At 41.5% G+C, this 17,488-nt stretch overlaps 1 protein-coding gene across 6 annotated transcripts; it reads left to right on the top strand.

Moving 5' to 3' along the window:
• The first annotated feature begins 4,062 nt into the window (after positions 1-4,062).
• Positions 4,063-17,280, top strand: LOC102695871 (sterol 26-hydroxylase, mitochondrial-like). Of its 6 annotated transcripts, none has more exons than XM_069196613.1 (10): positions 4,063-4,167; positions 7,158-7,379; positions 9,240-9,430; positions 10,999-11,198; positions 11,429-11,626; positions 12,219-12,382; positions 13,388-13,554; positions 14,199-14,277; positions 15,261-15,464; positions 15,872-17,280. In XM_069196613.1, exons 2-10 carry the CDS (start codon positions 7,179-7,181, stop codon positions 15,995-15,997), a joined length of 1,530 nt encoding a protein of 509 aa, XP_069052714.1. In that variant the 5' UTR covers positions 4,063-4,167; positions 7,158-7,178; the 3' UTR covers positions 15,998-17,280. The 6 variants fall into 6 exon arrangements, with proteins under 6 accessions (XP_069052714.1, XP_069052708.1, XP_069052712.1 ...); XM_069196607.1 differs by lacking the exon at positions 4,063-4,167 and adding an exon at positions 5,958-6,144; XM_069196611.1 differs by lacking the exon at positions 4,063-4,167 and adding an exon at positions 6,122-6,210.
• The last annotated feature ends 208 nt before the right edge of the window (positions 17,281-17,488 follow it).

Here is a 17,488-nt window from a genome sequence, read left to right as displayed (position 1 = left end):
TATCTCGTTCTCCAGCTCTATGGTGTGAATACAGACAGACACCAAAAAGACAATGCTATAGCCATTTCTAAAAAGGTACATGAAGTGCGATGTGCAATTTACTTTACAGGATTGTGCAAAGAATACATCAGACAGTATGCCTGAAATTGGGCAAAAATGTAATGTCAGCAAACAGACCTTTTTCTCTCCTCAGCTTGCAAATTAGGATTTCCACTCTTTTTTTTTTTACTACAAACAAGCTCATATTAGGCAATACTTTTATGATGAACTGACACAGGTTAAAGAAGCCATAATACATTCCCCACAGTGTTTTTTGTTCATGTAAAGTAACTGGTTACGTTTAAAGTAGGACAGCTGAATATGGGGAGTTCTGAATCTCAACTGGCATAGGTTGATACCAAATTCTAAATCCCATTCAATGTCTTAAGAAATGAAGAAAATTAAAAACGCACCTACAATAGACAATTACAAAAAAAAAATTCTACCTCTGCTATTAAAATCTGGGATGAATTGCAGGACAGAGGGGCTCCCAGACAAAGGACTGAGATTCACTGCACTAGATCAATACAAGCATTCCCTCTTGTAGGTGCTCTGACAAAGAGAGTGAAGAAGCACATATTAGTTGTGTTAAGAATCCCTGGTGGAAAGATACAAGGATCCTGTGCAGACGCAGGAGTGGGTAGTTGACAAAGCAGGCAAACAATCCAATATGACAGAAGAAGGGTGTTTCAGTAACCTTGGTAGAAGCAAACAATCCGAAGCAAGAGGCAAGGTTGTGGTCAAAAGAGGTCAACTAAGTCGTAATCCGGGGAGAACATGAGAGGCAAACAGTCCAAGACGAGAGGTGAGGTCCGAAGTCGAAAAGGCAGAAGAGAAGTCCAGAATCAACGAGGTACGGGGAAAACCAGCAGGTAGAACTCTCAAGGAGTAGACTCAATACCAAGCAACAGGAAGCAGGTTAAGATGGTATAAATAACACGGCGTGCAGCACGGTAGAGCATTTGCAGGCGTGTTAACACATGCTGCGGCACTTGTTAATAATAACCTGCTGCTGATAAGACCAGTTAAGAGTTGGTCTCCGCTGGCTGGCAGTTGTGACAGTACCCTCCCCCGTCACAAGTGGCTCCCGACCCCCGATCGGGATAGTCCCCGTGAAAGTCGCTGATTAGTATAGTGTCCAAAATATCCTTCTCCAGAACCCAAGATCTCTCTTGGGGTCCATAACCCCCCGGTCAGCTAGATACTGAAGGGTACCGTGGTTCCATCTGGAATGATCTTGTGGACCGTATACACTGGGCACCCCCGAACGTAACGCGGGGGTGGCAAGCGACGTTGGGGAGGCGCAAGGGGCGAGCAGTAGAAGGGTTCCAGGAGGGAGACATGGAATGACGGGTGGATTTTGAGGGTGGGGAAGTGCAAGACGGAAGGTAACCGGGGTGATCCGGGAGAGAATCCGGAAGGGATCGATATACCTGGGCCCGAGCTTCTTGGAAGGCAGGTGTAGAGGTAGGTTCCTTGTTGATAGCCAGACGAACTGTCCTCTCCAAAAATGGGGGGGGGCTGGTCTGTGGTGCCGGTTGACTAATTTGGCATGGCGCTGGGTTGACTTGGGGAGAGCAGTCCTCGCCATTCTCCAGGTCCACCACAGCTGGGAAATATTGCCACACCAACAGCACTGCCGTGTCCAGAGGGGTGACAGGAATGAGAGTAGGTTGATATCCTCTCTCCCCCTTCCTCCTGTTCATTAGACCTGTGGAGGAGGAGGTGGTAAGAGAATTGGGGGCATACTCTGCCCAGGGAAGCACCGATGACCAATCATCGTGCGAGTTGGAGGTGAAGCCTCTCAAAAAGGTAAGGAGGCTTTGGTTGGTCCTTTCCACCTGACCATTGGCCTCAGGATGATAACCCGAAGTCAAAGATATGTGGGTCCCCAGAGCTTGAGAGAAAGCCTTCCAAAATGCAGAGACAAATTGAGGTCCCCTGTCCGAGACCACATCGTTGGGCAAACCATGCATCCTGAAAACCCGCTGCACAAACAGCGACACCATTTCCGGGGCTATGGGCAGTGCTGGGAGGGGGACGAAATGGGCTGCCTTGGAAAAACAATCAGAGACCACCATGATTACCGTATGGCCTTGACGGTTAGGAAGGACCGTAATGAAGTCAACAGCTATGTGGAACCAAGGACGGTGTGGGATCGGAAGGGGGTGAAGGAGGCTGGCCTTCCTAGTGTGCGGAGTCTTGGTCCTGGCACAGACCGGGCAAGCCCGGACATACTCTGCAGCATCAGATCGCATGGAAGGCCACCAGAAGTTCCTGGTGAGGAGGTCCAGAGTGAGTCTGCAACCAGTATGGCCTGCAAACCGGGAGTCATGCCCCCACTGCAGGATGGCAGAATGCAAGTGGTCCAGTACAAAAAGCCTATCCAGGGGGTGCCACACAGAGGAACTGAAGTTCCGTTGAGGGCACGTCTGACCAGATCCTCAATAGAGCAGCGGATCGCCCCCAGGATTCTGTTAGATTAAATGATTGGTTCCAGTGTGTAGTCCGGATCTGGGGGATCATGGAACCGAGAGAGAGCATCAGCCCTCCCATTCTTGGAGCCGGGCATATAGGCGATAAAATTAAAGCGAGAAAAGAAAGAGACCAATGGGCCTGATGAGAGTTGAGGCGTTTGATAGACTGAATGTAGGCCAGGTTCTTATGATCCGTAATAAGAAAGGGCTGATGAGCCCCCTCCAGACAGTTTCTCCATGCCTCCAGGGCCAGCTTGATGGATAGGAGTTCAATTACCCACATCGTAATTAACCTCAGTGGGGGAGAACTTATTAGAAAAGAAGGCACAGGGATGAGGAATGTGCTCTTCTCTGTGGCACTGGGAGAGGACTGCCCCAACCCCATAGGCTGAGGCGTCAACCGCAACAATGAAAGGTTGAGAGGGATCTGGGTGTCGTAGAAGTGGCGCCAAGCTGAAGAGTTGTTTTAAGCGTAAAAAAGCCTGGTTAGCCTCCGGGTTCCATTTGCAGAAAGGGGAAGGTGTAAGTCAGTCCAAGAAACTTCTGCCAGAAAGGTCCAGATGAGGTTTGAGAAAAAAAACAGCACTACAGACTAACAGTAGGCTGCGGAAAGGTTCGAGAGGGATATGGGGGTCTCAAGGGACAAGCAGAGAGAAGGTGATCTGGAGCAACGCAATACAGACAGTCCCTCCTGACGGCACCTTTCCTTTGCCTCCAAGGAAAGGGGTGCATGATGCAGAGTGGGCACCGTGGGGGTAGTACCCTTGGGACATCCAGGACTGATCACAGGATGACTCTCTGCTCTCCCCAGCCAAATGTGAGTGTCCAATTCAACCACCTGAGCGATCGCCATTATCTCGAGAGCGGGTGTGAAGTGGCGTGAGCACCAGGTGGTCCTTTAGTTCTTCTGAAAGACCCTTAGAAAAAAGGCAAATCAGGGTTCCAGTCAGACCCCGTGGCGAGGGCTTGGAATTCAGCCATATACTCATACAGTGACCCGTCACCCTGACGAAACGAAGTCAGGTACAGGTTGATTGGAGAAAAACGTGTCTGGAGCTGGTCTGCAAGAAGATGAAAATCTCCCCAAGCAAGCAACACTACTGCCCAGTCCAAAGCCTTGCCTGTGAGCAAGGAAAGGGCAAAACCGATCTGCTCCCGGGAGAAAAAAAACGCTCGGGATGCAGCTGGAAACCCAAGGTGCATTGAGCAATAAAGCTCCTATTGCAGTCCCATCTTTCCGGGAGAACGAAAGGTGATGTTACGGGAGTGGTGGGCAGGGTCACGGGGATCGGAGCAGTAGTCGGTGCGGAAGCCGAGCGACGTGGTTAGAGAGAAGTTGGATCGAAGATTGAAGCTGGGTGAGAGCTTGGGTATGGGGATTGAAAAGGGAGCGAAAGGCTTGAACGTCCGCGGGATCCATCTTTTTGAGGCTCGGTATTCGGTTAGGAATCCCTGGTGGAAAGACACAAGGATCCTGTGCAGACGCAGGAGTGGGTAGTTGACAAAGCAGGCAAACAATCCAATACGATAGGAGAAGGGTGTTTCAGTAACCTTGGTAGAGGCAAACAATCCGAAGCAAGAGGCAAGGTCGTGGTCAAAAGGGGTCAAGTAAATCGTAATCCGGGGAAGTCTAGAATCCAGAATAAACGAGGTACGGCGGAGGAGACTCAATACCGAGTATCGGGAAGCGGGTTCGGATGGTATAAATAACACGCGTGCAGCACGGTAGAGCATTTGCAGTTGTGTTAAAGCCTGCGGCGGCGCTTGTTAATAATAACCCGCTGCTGGTACTGATTAGATCGCTATAGAGTTGGTCGCTTAAATTGGTCTCCGCTGGCTGGCGGTCGTGACATCATGTCTACCATTTCAGTATATGAGGAAAGTTTACTGTAAGATTTCAAACCACTTTTTTCCTTTACTCACATGTTCTGAATTTTAATATACAGCGCATATCTGAATTCAGCAGTCTGTAGCATACTCCTAACTCTTTTTAATCGTGTTTTTCAAAAGAGACGGATTCAATAACCTCCTACCTGTATGCCTGAAAACGGAACTCTTTTTAATGTCTGAAATGCTCTTTCTGATGTGGTATTGAATTAATCCAGAAAGACGTACAGTGTGAATTACTTTAAATTATGTTTAAAAAATAAACTATAATATATCTTAATCGCTATATAGAATCACCACACTTAACAGGTGTGATTTACATCTGTAAGCAGTTCACGAAGACATGCACAGTATTTAATACTTCTTCCTGACTGTGTCATTTTAACAACATCTTATTTCAGCACTTGTTTCACAACAGTCATTTGAGGGTTTTTGCGACTGGTTTAAAATTGGTTTTTACAAAGTATATAGATAAAAAAATTCGACAGCAGGAATCACACATCATATCGGTGTAAATTAAAATGGCAGTCCTATCGCGCTTGTTATTTTGTACTTTCCCTAACGAGAATGTGGTCAAAAGCCGTTTCACGCTCACCTTTGTTCCAGGGTGTTTGTTATACAGTAGGTGAAGGGTCAAAGAGAGCACTCGGATTGCAGTCAGTCTCGTAGTGTAGGCTATGGAAACCAGTTTCCACCAGGGAGTAAAAAAAAAACGCGCTATGGTATCTCGCAGGTGCGACTTCATACTGTATCTCAGAATTGCGACTTAAAAACTCAGAATTACGACTTTATATCTCGCAATTGCGACTTTTTATTTCACACTTGCGACTTTGAAATGGCCCACATTTCATTGTCCTTTCGTTTTGTTACGGATTCGGGTTCTAGGGCTTGTGCCCTCGCCGCTCCCACCCTAGTTCGTGCCTCACTGTATGGGCTCGAACCCAGGTCTTGCCAGCTGAGCCAAAGAAGATCTTTTTTAAGTAAAAAAGGAATTGTACCAAAATTGTTTCGGATAGATTTCCCAAAATGTTGTTGTTAAACATTTAAAGGTAAATGTTAAATTTAAAGATTTTGATATTTAATATCTTTATCTTTAGATCTGATTTGGATAAAGGATATGTTCTTATTATTAATCTGTTAATTATGTTGGCAAAATACTTCATCCACAAAAGTAAATGGTCTAATACTGCTCCCTCTATTAATGCTTTTAAAGTATTCCTTTCCTTTTTTACTTAAATTCTATTAGAAATGTAAAGAATCATACAGTACAATGGAGGCCAGACATACAATGGAAATATGTAAAATGTACAAGTTTCAGCTTTTTTAATTGTGAATTCCTCTGGATGTGAAGTGTCTATTTCTGTATCTTTTTTCATATTCTGTCTCCTTTTTTGTATTTCTGGTGTTTAAATAAAAACTTTTTTTAAAAAAGCCCATCGTCCACTATTCTATCCGGGTACTATGGACGTCTCCCTGACGGAAATGGGATCCCATAAAAACTAGTGTAATTGATTCTTATCAGGGCACTGTACAAGACAAGTCTTTAGGCCTATGGATCCTATGATCCTGTACGATTTATGAATATAGTGTGACTATAGTGTTGTACGAACTGGTTGCAGTGCGGTGACAGCACTGCCCTCCCCTGCGCATAACAGGGATGTTGGCTGGCAGGGCTAAAGAAGGTCTTTGGCTCAGCGGGCAAGACCTGGGTTCGAGCCCATGCAGTGAGGCGCGAACTAGGGTGAGAGCGGCGAGGGCACAAGCCCTAGAACCCGAATCCGTTACAATAACAAAAGGACAATGAAATGTGAGATACAAATTCGTAATTCTGAGTTTTTAAGACTCAATTCTGAGATATAAAGTCGTAATTCTGAGTTTTTAAGACACAATTCTGAGATATAAAGTCGTCATTCTGAGTTTTTAATTCGTCATTCTGAGCTTTTAAGTCGCAATTGCGATTCAAAAAGTCGGAATTCTGAGATTTTAAGTCGGAATTCTGATTATGCGTTTTCTTTTACTCCCTGGCGGAAACGGGCTCCCATAGGTAGGCGGGTTTACTAGCTCTTCAGTTTCAGTGAATTTAGGACCAAGTAAATAAACCATTTTCGCCTTTACATAACCGATCTGCTTTTTTTCCGGCGTCGCAAGTGAGTATACGTTTCTTCGCCGAGGAATATTATTCACAGCAACAATTATTTTGCAGTGCAGGTATCGTATCCAATTCACTACCCTTTGGGAAACCGGTAATTTGAGTAATTGTGTGTACGAAGGTAGCTGCAACCGTGATTACGTCTTTAATTTAAACATAACCTTAACAGGCACGAGCTACAAGTTTTCTCGCGTTTTAAAGAGACAGGCGCGTTACATTCGTTTCTTTATCTCCTTCTTTATTACACACATTTACATGAAACTAACTTCTACAGCAGTTACAATACCACAGGTGATTTGATTACAATAAAACTACAATGGCGACAGTACTGTACGGCATTCCTGTACCAGGCTCTGCCAGTTCACGGTGTCATTCCCCCTGCTTTGCCAGTGTTCGGGAAGCTACAGTAGTTCTGTTCAAAATTACGATTTTATGGGTCAATAGCTCTTGGTTCGCACGCAGTTTATTATTATTATTATTATTATTATTATTATTATTATTATTATTATTTGCAATGTAATTTAATTTAAGTAAAACAACTTGTTTATCTGGTTTAAAATTGTTTAAACTTCAATTTTAGGTACTGCTCTATGTTTTATTTTCAGACACCGGAGGAAACAATCAGGATGAGGAAAGCATTTTTGCGAATGTGGCAGTCTCCGTTTTGCTCCCCATACAAAACGATATCATCAGTATCAGTCAAGCCACAGCCACTGGAAAATGCTCCTGTACAAGCAAAGCCCCTGACAGAGATGCCTGGACATGGAATATGGACTATGATCTATTGGCTTATGAGAGGATACTTAAATAAAACACATGAGCTTCAGGTATGATTAAAATGATGATGATTGTATTGTTTAAATAAAGTACTGCTTCTAGCTACTTGTTCAAAATAACTTTAAACTACATCAATAAGCTATATCACCCTGCAGCTCATAACTGGCAACCCACTGAAGCTACGTAGGGCTGAGCCTGGTCAGTACCTGGATGGAAGACCTCCTGGGGAAGCAAGAAGTGTTAATGGGGTCTTTAGGGGGCGCTCACCCTGTGGTCTGTGTGGGTCATAATACCCTGGTCTAGTGACGGGGACACTACACTGTAAAAAGGCGCCGTCCTTCGGATGAGACTTAAAACCGAGGTCCTGACTCTCTGTGGTCATTAAAAATCACAGGGCGTTTCTTGAAAAGAGTAGGGGTGTAACCCTGGCATCCTGGCCAAATTTTCCTTTGGCCTTTACCAAACATGGCCTCCTGATAATCCCCATCTATGAATTTGCTTCATCACTCTGCTCTCCTCCCCACTGATAGCTGGTGTGTGGGAAGCATTCTGACACACTATAGCTGCTGTCGCATCATTGAGGTGAATGCTGCACATTGGTGGTTGAAGGGAGTCCCCATTACCTGTAAAGTGCTTTGAGTGCGCTATATAAGAGTAAGGAATTTATTATTATTATATATTTTTTCTGCTGTTTTTGTGCTTTTTCATCTGCAGTACTTTGGGGTGAGCCATCATAAAAGGCAGATTTTTCTGTACGAAGAAATGACATTGTTTTGGGATTTAAACTAAAGTTACAATTTATTTATTCTTCTGGCAAGATAGTTTGAATGTGCTCATTGCTCAATCCAGAGAGACCTTGATGATGGACATTGTCAGGAACAAGTTAATTCCAAAGCAATTCTCTGTCACAGCACCCACTAGCCCAGCTATAGAACGATGATGTTTCAGATGTTTGAAAAAAAACAAACTGTTGAACGCTTAAAAAGCTAAGCCAATGCAAGGAATCCTGTTTATGAATGGATTATTTCATGGGAAGTAACTAGAACAAGAAAATTAGGTAAAAAGGAATAACTGCAGCAGAAGTCATTATCATTAGACTGATATTAGCTGGGACTGTTAAAGGACTAAACGTTCATTGTTTTTTAGAATAGAAGTGGTCTTGTATGTGCAAAAGATAAATGCTGACTTGAAGGTCATTTTGTATTTGTTATTTAGATATATTTTCCATTCTATCAGCTGTCCAGCTTAAACTTATTTTAAAATGTCTAAAAAAAACAAAAAATAAATATGTGATGCCTTACTTTTATGATTTTCCTGATTTTTGTGCATCCGATTCGTGAGGCTGTAGTCATGGTCAAAGAGCAAGATCAGGTTCAGAACTGTGGTTTCCATTCAAGAGATTTTTTTAGAGCAAAAGGAGAGGTAAGAGCTCAGAAGCCAGACCAATACCGGCCAGTGAGAGACGGGAAGTGAGGATTTAAATCAGAAGCAGGCTGGATGATGATGGATTGCTGGGGACAATTAGTCACTTCGTGTGGCGGTGCTTAGGGTTAATAAGCTGCTTGCGGTGCAAAGGAGCCGTAACACCAAAAGTATTGGGACAGGAAAGTCAACACTTTAATTTTGTTTTACAGTCTAGACATTTGTATTTTTGATCACAGGATTAATATTAATTTTAAGTACAATATCATATATTTAATTTATGTGTAATTTCATGCCAACATTTGGGTCAATCCAGTGATTTCAAGTGACTGTAGTTATGTTTAGCATTAACACTAGTGATGCTCTCTTGTGATGGAGTTGAAACACAGTTAGATATAACCTGCCAAGCTAATGTACAACTCAACTTTGCTGTTGTGACTTTGTGTCCTCCTCCCCCCTGTTACTGTGTTGCCCATATTCCCTTGCAGCTCATCAACAAGAAGAAGTATGGCACTCTGTGGCTTTCAGAAGTCCGTGGACACAAAGCAGTGAATGTTGCAGATCCACATCTGATCGAGCAGGTATTAAGGAATGAGGGGAGGTTTCCCAGCAGAGGGGACATTAAAGAATGGAAGGAGCATCGTAGACTTCAGGGCCTGGAATTTGGACCTATTCTCAAGTATGTTTTTCTTTTTTAACGGTGGACTGCAAATTGAAGTATTTGTGTCATGGCAGAAGACTTTTAGAATGCTAATTTGCTAAATGCTAAATTTAGATCTACTGTTTTTGTAGATCTAAATTTGTCATATAGGAATCAACAGAGGCTATTTCATGATTTGTTACACTCGGGTCATTTCAGATAGTGGGTGTGTATGTCATTGGTGGGAGGAAACTGGAGCATCTAGTCCACTCGAAGTGCTTTACAGGTAATGGGGACTCCCCTCCACCACCACCACCAATATGCAGCCCCACCTGGATGATGCGACAGCAGTCATAGTGCGCCAGAACACTCACCACACATCAGCTATGTAGGGGAGGAGAGCAGAGTAATGAAGCCAATTCATAGAGGGGGATTATTAGGAGGCCATGATGGGTAAGGGCCAATGGGAAATTTGGCCAGGACGCCAGAGTCAGGACCTCAGTTTTACATCTCATCCGAAGGACAGCGCCTGTTTACAGCATAGTGTCCCCGTCACTACACTGGGGCATTAGGACCCACATGAGCCGCAGGGTGAGCGCCCCCTGCTGGCCCCACTAACACCTCTTCCAGCAGCAACCTTAGTTTTTCCCAGGAGGTCTCTCATCCAGGTACTGACCAGGCTCACACCTGCTTAGCTTCAGTGGGTTGCCAGTTGTGAGTTGCAGATCTAAATTTGTCATATAGGAATCAACAGAGGCTATTTCATGATTTGTTACACTCGGGTCATTTCAGATAGTGGGTGTGTATGTCATTGGTGGGAGGAAACTGGAGCATCTAGTCCACTCGAAGTGCTTTACAGGTAATGGGGACTCCCCTCCACCACCACCACCAATATGCAGCCCCACCTGGATGATGCGACAGCAGTCATAGTGCGCCAGAACACTCACCACACATCAGCTATGTAGGGGAGGAGAGCAGAGTAATGAAGCCAATTCATAGAGGGGGATTATTAGGAGGCCATGATGGGTAAGGGCCAATGGGAAATTTGGCCAGGACGCCAGAGTCAGGACCTCAGTTTTACATCTCATCCGAAGGACAGCGCCTGTTTACAGCATAGTGTCCCCGTCACTACACTGGGGCATTAGGACCCACATGAGCCGCAGGGTGAGCGCCCCCTGCTGGCCCCACTAACACCTCTTCCAGCAGCAACCTTAGTTTTTCCCAGGAGGTCTCTCATCCAGGTACTGACCAGGCTCACACCTGCTTAGCTTCAGTGGGTTGCCAGTTGTGAGTTGCAGGGTGATATGGCTGCTGCTGATACTCATGCAAACACAAGGAGAACACACAAAAAGCACCCCAGGAAGTGAATGCAGGCCTGTAGTGCTCCAAGGCAGCAATGCTAACCACTGTGCCACACTGCTGCCCAAACATTTTTTTAAATTGTCATTCATTGACTACAAGAATTAAAGTATCACAGGATTACATTATAATTCTATAACAAAGGCGATAAAAGTTAATAAACTTGTTATGTTTTTGTTATTAAAACCTGAGTGATCTGAAGACCACATCCAATATTTAAAGCTGCATTTTTTCTTTATTTCTGCCAGAGAGGGTGAAGACTGGCACAGGCTTCGCACCATTCTTAATCAGCGAATATTAAAACCCCAAGAGGCCAAGCTGTATGAGAAAACTATTAACAGTGTTGTTACAGACCTGATCAAGAGAATACAGTTCCTTAAAGAAACAAAGGGCTCTGGAATTATGGTTTATGATCTTGCCAATGAAATGTACCGGTTTTCATTTGAAGGTAAAATACCTTGCATACAATATATACTTTTTAAAGATGTGGAGGTTGTTCAGTGAACCAGAAAATGTAAACAAAATTAAAAGCTTTCAAGTGCAGTTTAATTATTGCTATTGAGCTTTTCTAAAGAAGGGAGGGCCTTTTAAAAAGTTCAAGACAAATAGAGCATTTTGTCTGATTCAATAAAATGTTATTCATCAGTTACTGTAACTCTGAATCTTTGTCTTCATCAGGCATTTCATCTGTTGTATTGGATTGTCGACTGGGGTGCCTAGAGGCCAACATTCCTAAAGAAACTCAAGAGTTTATCAGTGCTGTTAACACTATGTTGCAGATGTCTGCCATAGTCCCTGTTTTACCAGAATGGACCAGGCCTTTTCTTCCATTCTGGAAAAAACACAATCAGGCCTGGGATACCATGTTCAATTTTGGTAACTACTTTATAATGCTGTGTATAGTATTGTATAACCTTTTTGGTAAAATACCTTCCAATACAAAGACATGTTTTGATAATGGTCTATGTGGTCAAGTATAAAATAAGACAACACATAGTCCTTATTAACAGTATAAATACAGTATGTAAATTAAACACTTTATTGCTCCTCAGTATACCTGCAGTCCATTGTATATGACCAAAAGATTCTGCATGTGCAAAAACAGCATTAGCAGGATAATTGGACACTATACAGAAACATAGGAATGGTTGCAAATGACAGGAGGCCATTCAGCCTGCATACTTATTTGGAAGTTGAGTAGCTAAGTGATTCTAACACTTGGTGGTATTCTCAAGGTTCTCAAGGAACCTAGCTATTGCAAATGTTACTCAATGCTAGGATAAATTACAGTGTATATGTATCAAGGACTTATTCATCATCATTTATACGTAATGTTTAGTCTTTTTACAGCGAAGGAGACAGTTTTCTGAAACAGTATATGAAAGCAGGATTTCAACCCTGATTTAAAATGTAATGAAAACAGTCTAACATATCCATAAGACATTGTCTTGTCTGCTGTTGTTTTAAGCCAAAAGAAAAGTTGATCAAAGGTTGGCAGGTCTTCAGACTCAGCTTGAGAGAGGGGATCCTGTTGAAGGTGATTACCTGACTTATTTACTGAAGTCTCAGGAACTGACTCAGTCAGAGATCTACAGTAGTGTCACTGACCTCCTGCTGGCTGGGGTGGATACTGTAAGTATTGTACACTGAGTATTAATCAATTCCTTTGCCTGCAATGTGCATTTTTTTCAGCACTATTAATAGGATTACATTATTCCCACTGGAGACAACAACAATGGCAAACCTTCTCAGACCATTGAGCGAAGTGACCAGCAAAGTGTGTATAAAGTCCAAAACAGTACCTTAATAAGAAACATCAGCAAAAATACTAAAAGGCCTCTTTAATTGAGCAATAATTACACAGTCCTGAAAAAAATCACCTTATGTATATACTACTTTATATCCTATTTTCTTGTATGTATTTTGTGTAACATACATTATACATTTTTGCAAGCATGTGGAAAGGATGGAACAACTAACTTTGAAGAAAAATCTTATAATTAATAATAGAACTGAAAGTATAATTCATAGATGTAAAAGGAGATAGAAATACAGTACTTTTGTTCTTTTAACTAGTAGGGTTATACTATAGAACAGTAAGTATAATGGTTACTAAACATGCTACAGCTTGAGGATAATAAAAACCTGGCAAAGGTATTCACCCCCTGCATAGTTTTCACATTCTGTTATTGTGTGAGCATGCAGTCAGGACACTTTCAAATAGGACTTTATTTTTTATAATCACAATGTTTTCCAAACTGATCAAGTTATAGTATGTTGATAGCATGCACATAATTTATATTTTTTAAAATAACTTAAAGGTGCTTCCTCAAAGTACTGACTTAGGGACTGAATATGTACGTTTGATCACTACCATTCTGAGCAAAAAATAATTGAAAGTATATGTAATTCTTAAAATGATATTATTGGCAGGGGATTTGCAAGGTATTGTGTATATACTGTATATATAAAATGTTGAAAACCTCTGTTTGTTGTATTGCGTTGAAAACATAATACAAAACCACATATGCATAACATATTAGTTTACAGTAATATGTTGTTTGGTGTCAGAATATGCTTCAAGGCCTTTGTTTTCCCTGTAGCCTGACCATTTAAATGTCTCTCTATAAAACCCAGACTTCTAATACACTGACCTGGGCTCTCTACCACTTGGCAAGAGACCAAGAGTTACAGAACTCTGTCTACAGAGAGGTGTCCGGTGTCATTCCTGGGGACCATATTCCTAATGCAGTGGACCTGGAAAAAATGCCACTGGTGAAAGCAGTTATTAAGGAAGTGCTAAGGTACTGTATCTGTTGCCTCGGGAGGCATCTTTGTTATCATTGCCTTAAAATGGGGTAATGTGTGGTATCATGAAACATTCAACAAAACTGAAATGTGTTTAAACAAGGCAACTCTTGTCTTCCCAATATTAATTTGCCCTGTAACAAAAGCTTGCTTTCATTACACTTTAAGTTCACTGATCACAGAAGGACAATTTTGCAGTATAGTATAAACTATTACTAATGATTACTAGTGTAAAAAGTGTTTTTTTGTGTATGGATTATTAGTACCATTATTTCCATCTTTATTTTTTCAACATAGTCAATTTTTATAGAAATGTTTTCTTTGGGTCATATGTGTTTGTTATTTTCTGAGAGTCTAATCTTCTGAAGTATCAAAAACTGCAGTTAAACACTGAAACCTAATGTACAAAGAAAGCAGCAGTACAAATAAAACAAGAACTTGAAGGGATGTCTTTTAGAGTTTTGATCTGAAGTCCGATCATTTTTGTCTCTTGCTTTAATGTTGTATTTTCATTTAGAGTATGTCTACCTATATTAACCCATGTTGGAGAATTACTGCCTGTGTTTGCCAAAGGCAAGTTTTGTTTTTACATGTCTTCTGTATTGATTGTATTGCATTTAAATCTTTGTTTAACCTTTAGGTTGTATCCTGTGGTTCCTGCAAATGGCAGAATTCTCCAAACGGACCTTGTTCTTGGTGAATACTATATACCCTCTAAGGTAATCTGGTTTTAATGTTTTGTTTTTATAAGCGTTTTCATCAGTTGGCACATCGATTCTAAACAATGGTTAAAGAAATAGATATGTTTTGTAACAGGGTAGCTGTGTAATCATATATGCAGGAGGATATTAGGGGATTGGCATCGGCTCTGTGCAGCCAGTGTCCTATGTAGTGAGTGAACAGTCATGGTTGACGCAGGAGAGTCAGAATCTCTCTACCATGTGTGGCAGTGGGGAGCCGGGTCTCGCAGACAGACACACAGAAAGTGAAAGATCTAAAACCCATCAGGGGGACGGTTCCCACAGCAATCATGGAGGATTTTACAGACAGCCTGTTCTAAGGTTGAGCGAGAGAAAAGCCAGAGGCGTATATGTGCTGTATGTACTGCACAAGTACTTATTCGCACCATTCTCTCTGGACATGCACGGTGCAATAGACAGCACTACACCGTGCAGACAGTACTTTACCAAATAGAAAATAATAAACAGTGACAATATGTACAGTATGTATAAACAAACAGGGCTACCTGAGTAAGAACTACGTGAGACCAGGGCTAAGTAGAGCGGTGAGTTGTCTGTTTGAGTGACATGGTGTAGCAGCTCGCCGGTAGGAAGACGACAGGTGGAGCAAGACCGGCCAAACAGCATCGACGGGGGTGAGGTGTCTGCTACTGCTACATATATCCTGTATGCAAGGAGGCGGACCTGTATGGGAATCCTAATTCTGTGTGCATGGTGGACTGATGAGCAAACGTAAGTCCGCTTCGTATGTAAAGATGTAGGTAATCGTGCAGTGATGTAGCCCAATTCCCCCATATCACTGCCAGTCACGGTTTTGTTTTTTGTAGTAGGAGTCCGGTTTCACAAGATACACATTATGTACTGTATCTAACTTTTGATACTGTAAATGTTTTGCTATTTATTGCGGGGGATTTAAAACGTGTCTTTTTATTTAATTGAAGCTGAAACATTTGCTATTGCAGGTTTTCATGGTTCTCTGTCACTACGCTGCTTCAGTGGAAGAATCACAGTTTCCTGACCCTCTGGCATTCAAACCAGAGCGATGGATTAAAAAGGAACAGGGGAAGAAACCACATCCCTTTAGCTCAGTTCCTTTTGGATATGGAGTACGAGGTTGCTTAGGTCGTAGGATAGCAGAGCTGGAAATGTACCTGGCTTTATCAAGGGTAAATACAGTGCTTGGCTTACCTACCTAATGCAGAAACAAATTCTTATATACATTATAAAGTGTTTTTTTAATGTGTGACCTGAAGCATTGTGATTTCACATCATATTATATCAATTTCAAGTTACAATTATTTTATGATGATTTTTTTATTTCACAGTATAGATGAATCATTTCAAAAGCTATAGTGTTTAAGGTGTATTTAAGGGCTTACATGCAGTGCATCTACTAAAAACAACCATGGGATAAAATGATGCTTTTTTGTTTAAAAAAATGAGGATCATATAATTTCTTGTTCAAAAGATTACAATAATTTGTATAGCACCTTCAGACTGGAACCAGTGAATATTCATTTGTTATATTACGCATGAGTTTGTAATTTTTGTTTTCTCTGTTTCTCTTTTCTAGCTGGTTAAGAACTTTGAAATCCAAACAAATCCAAAATCCAAACCTGTCAATCCAAAGACCCGAATTTTGATTGTCCCAGGAGCTCCTGTCAACCTTGAATTTCACAATCGAAGCTCTGTGGTTTGACATTCAGAAAGTATGTTAACTGAATGCCTCGAACACCAACACTAGGCATTCTGTTTATGGAGTACGCTTGACATCATTTTACAAATCCTTTAAAATAGTTATGGTTTGATAAAGGCAATAACATGTTATGATAAGAGGTATATAACTGTTTGTTAAACTGCTGAGTGAAAAAATTGGCTATTTTATTCAGTATTTGCAAAGGAAGGATTCTGGTCTGACAATAACCAGAGGTCGGTCAAATAAAAAAGTTTGGTACCCACACAGTAAAAGCAGTACACAGCAACATAAAGGATCTGTGCACATACTGTACACATTTGTCTCACCTTACCTAGCAGTTGACAATTTCTCAGAGGTATACTATTTTCTGTCTTAAATAATATTTTGTAAAATGTGCTAAAGCAATTATGCATGACATTTGGAAATGTTTGTTACAAATATATACTGTACAACAGGACCAAAATGATGAATATTAATATAAATTAACCAGTAATTGTCTGTTTGCAGGTTAGGAGAAAACAAAAACATTTCATGTTCATAAAGCAATAACACTCTGCACCACTACAAAATAGATCTTGCAGTGCAAGGGGCTTCCAGATGTGCTTTTTTGTAAAGCATTTTATAACAATACCTGGTAAAAGTGAGTGGTATTTATGCAAGTGTTCTATTTCACTCTGCCAGTTTGCTCTAGAGATGAAGTAAACTATAAACAGCTATTGAGGTGAAGCAAACAGTGATTAGAAATTGCATGTTGTGTCCCTAGGGCCCCATCATTTTCTTATGCTCCAAATCATGTTCAAAGTGAGTAATAAGAAGGATGGGTACAGTGTATGTGCTTATTTACTGCTTCATACCATGCTTTTTAGTGCAACATACTGTACATCATAACTAAGTGCCTTTTTTCTGTAAAAATAAACAACCTTTTCAAACTCACATGGGATAAAAATAGCTGTTTCCCATTAACGATAGCACACAGCTTCTGATTAGGCATCTGAGGTTGAGTCCAGGGAGTCAAAGGATAAAAAATGAAAATGCAATTGCTTGAGATTTAATTGCTCAAGTCTTGGGGTGATGGTGGTGGGGGTGGGGGAGAGGGATTTAACTATTGCCCTTTATGAGTGTTTCTTAAGTAGAAAAAATCAGCTTTGGTTCATTTGCAGTGCACCTACAGGGGTTGTATTGGGTCCTGGTGAGGCCTTTGAGTTTAGTTATGTAACTAATTAGCAGTTTGCTTTGATGGTGTCTTTGCTCTGCCATCATAAATAAATCCTCCTGGGTTAAGTCTGTCTGGGCAAGATGTATTTGTGTTCTTCAAATCTCAGCTAGTAATAAGGAGAAAAAAAACCAAAAAGTTTGGTCCGGTTCAAAAGCCTACCCGGATGGGGAATGTTTTATGCCCATACCAATACCTGTAAGAGAGCTCTACTGGTTTAAAACATAAAAAAATCAAACATTGTAAAAATCACATGCACATTCTGAATTTTAGTTTTACAA

This window comes from Lepisosteus oculatus, chromosome 12 (genome assembly GCF_040954835.1).
Source record: "Lepisosteus oculatus isolate fLepOcu1 chromosome 12, fLepOcu1.hap2, whole genome shotgun sequence".
NCBI classification, from domain to species: Eukaryota; Metazoa; Chordata; class Actinopteri; order Semionotiformes; family Lepisosteidae; genus Lepisosteus; species Lepisosteus oculatus.
This window is presented reverse-complemented; position numbering and strand designations above follow the sequence as displayed.

Coding starts and splice junctions, on each gene's coding strand:
- LOC102695871 (XM_069196607.1), top strand. CDS start 6,061: ATGTTGGCTGGCAGGGCTAAAGAAGGTCTTTGGCTCAGCGGGCAAGAC. Junction 14,278..15,260: donor AATACTATATACCCTCTAAG/GTAATCTGGTTT, acceptor TTGCTATTGCAG/GTTTTCATGGTTCTCTGTCA. Junction 15,465..15,871: donor TGTACCTGGCTTTATCAAGG/GTAAATACAGTG, acceptor TCTCTTTTCTAG/CTGGTTAAGAACTTTGAAAT.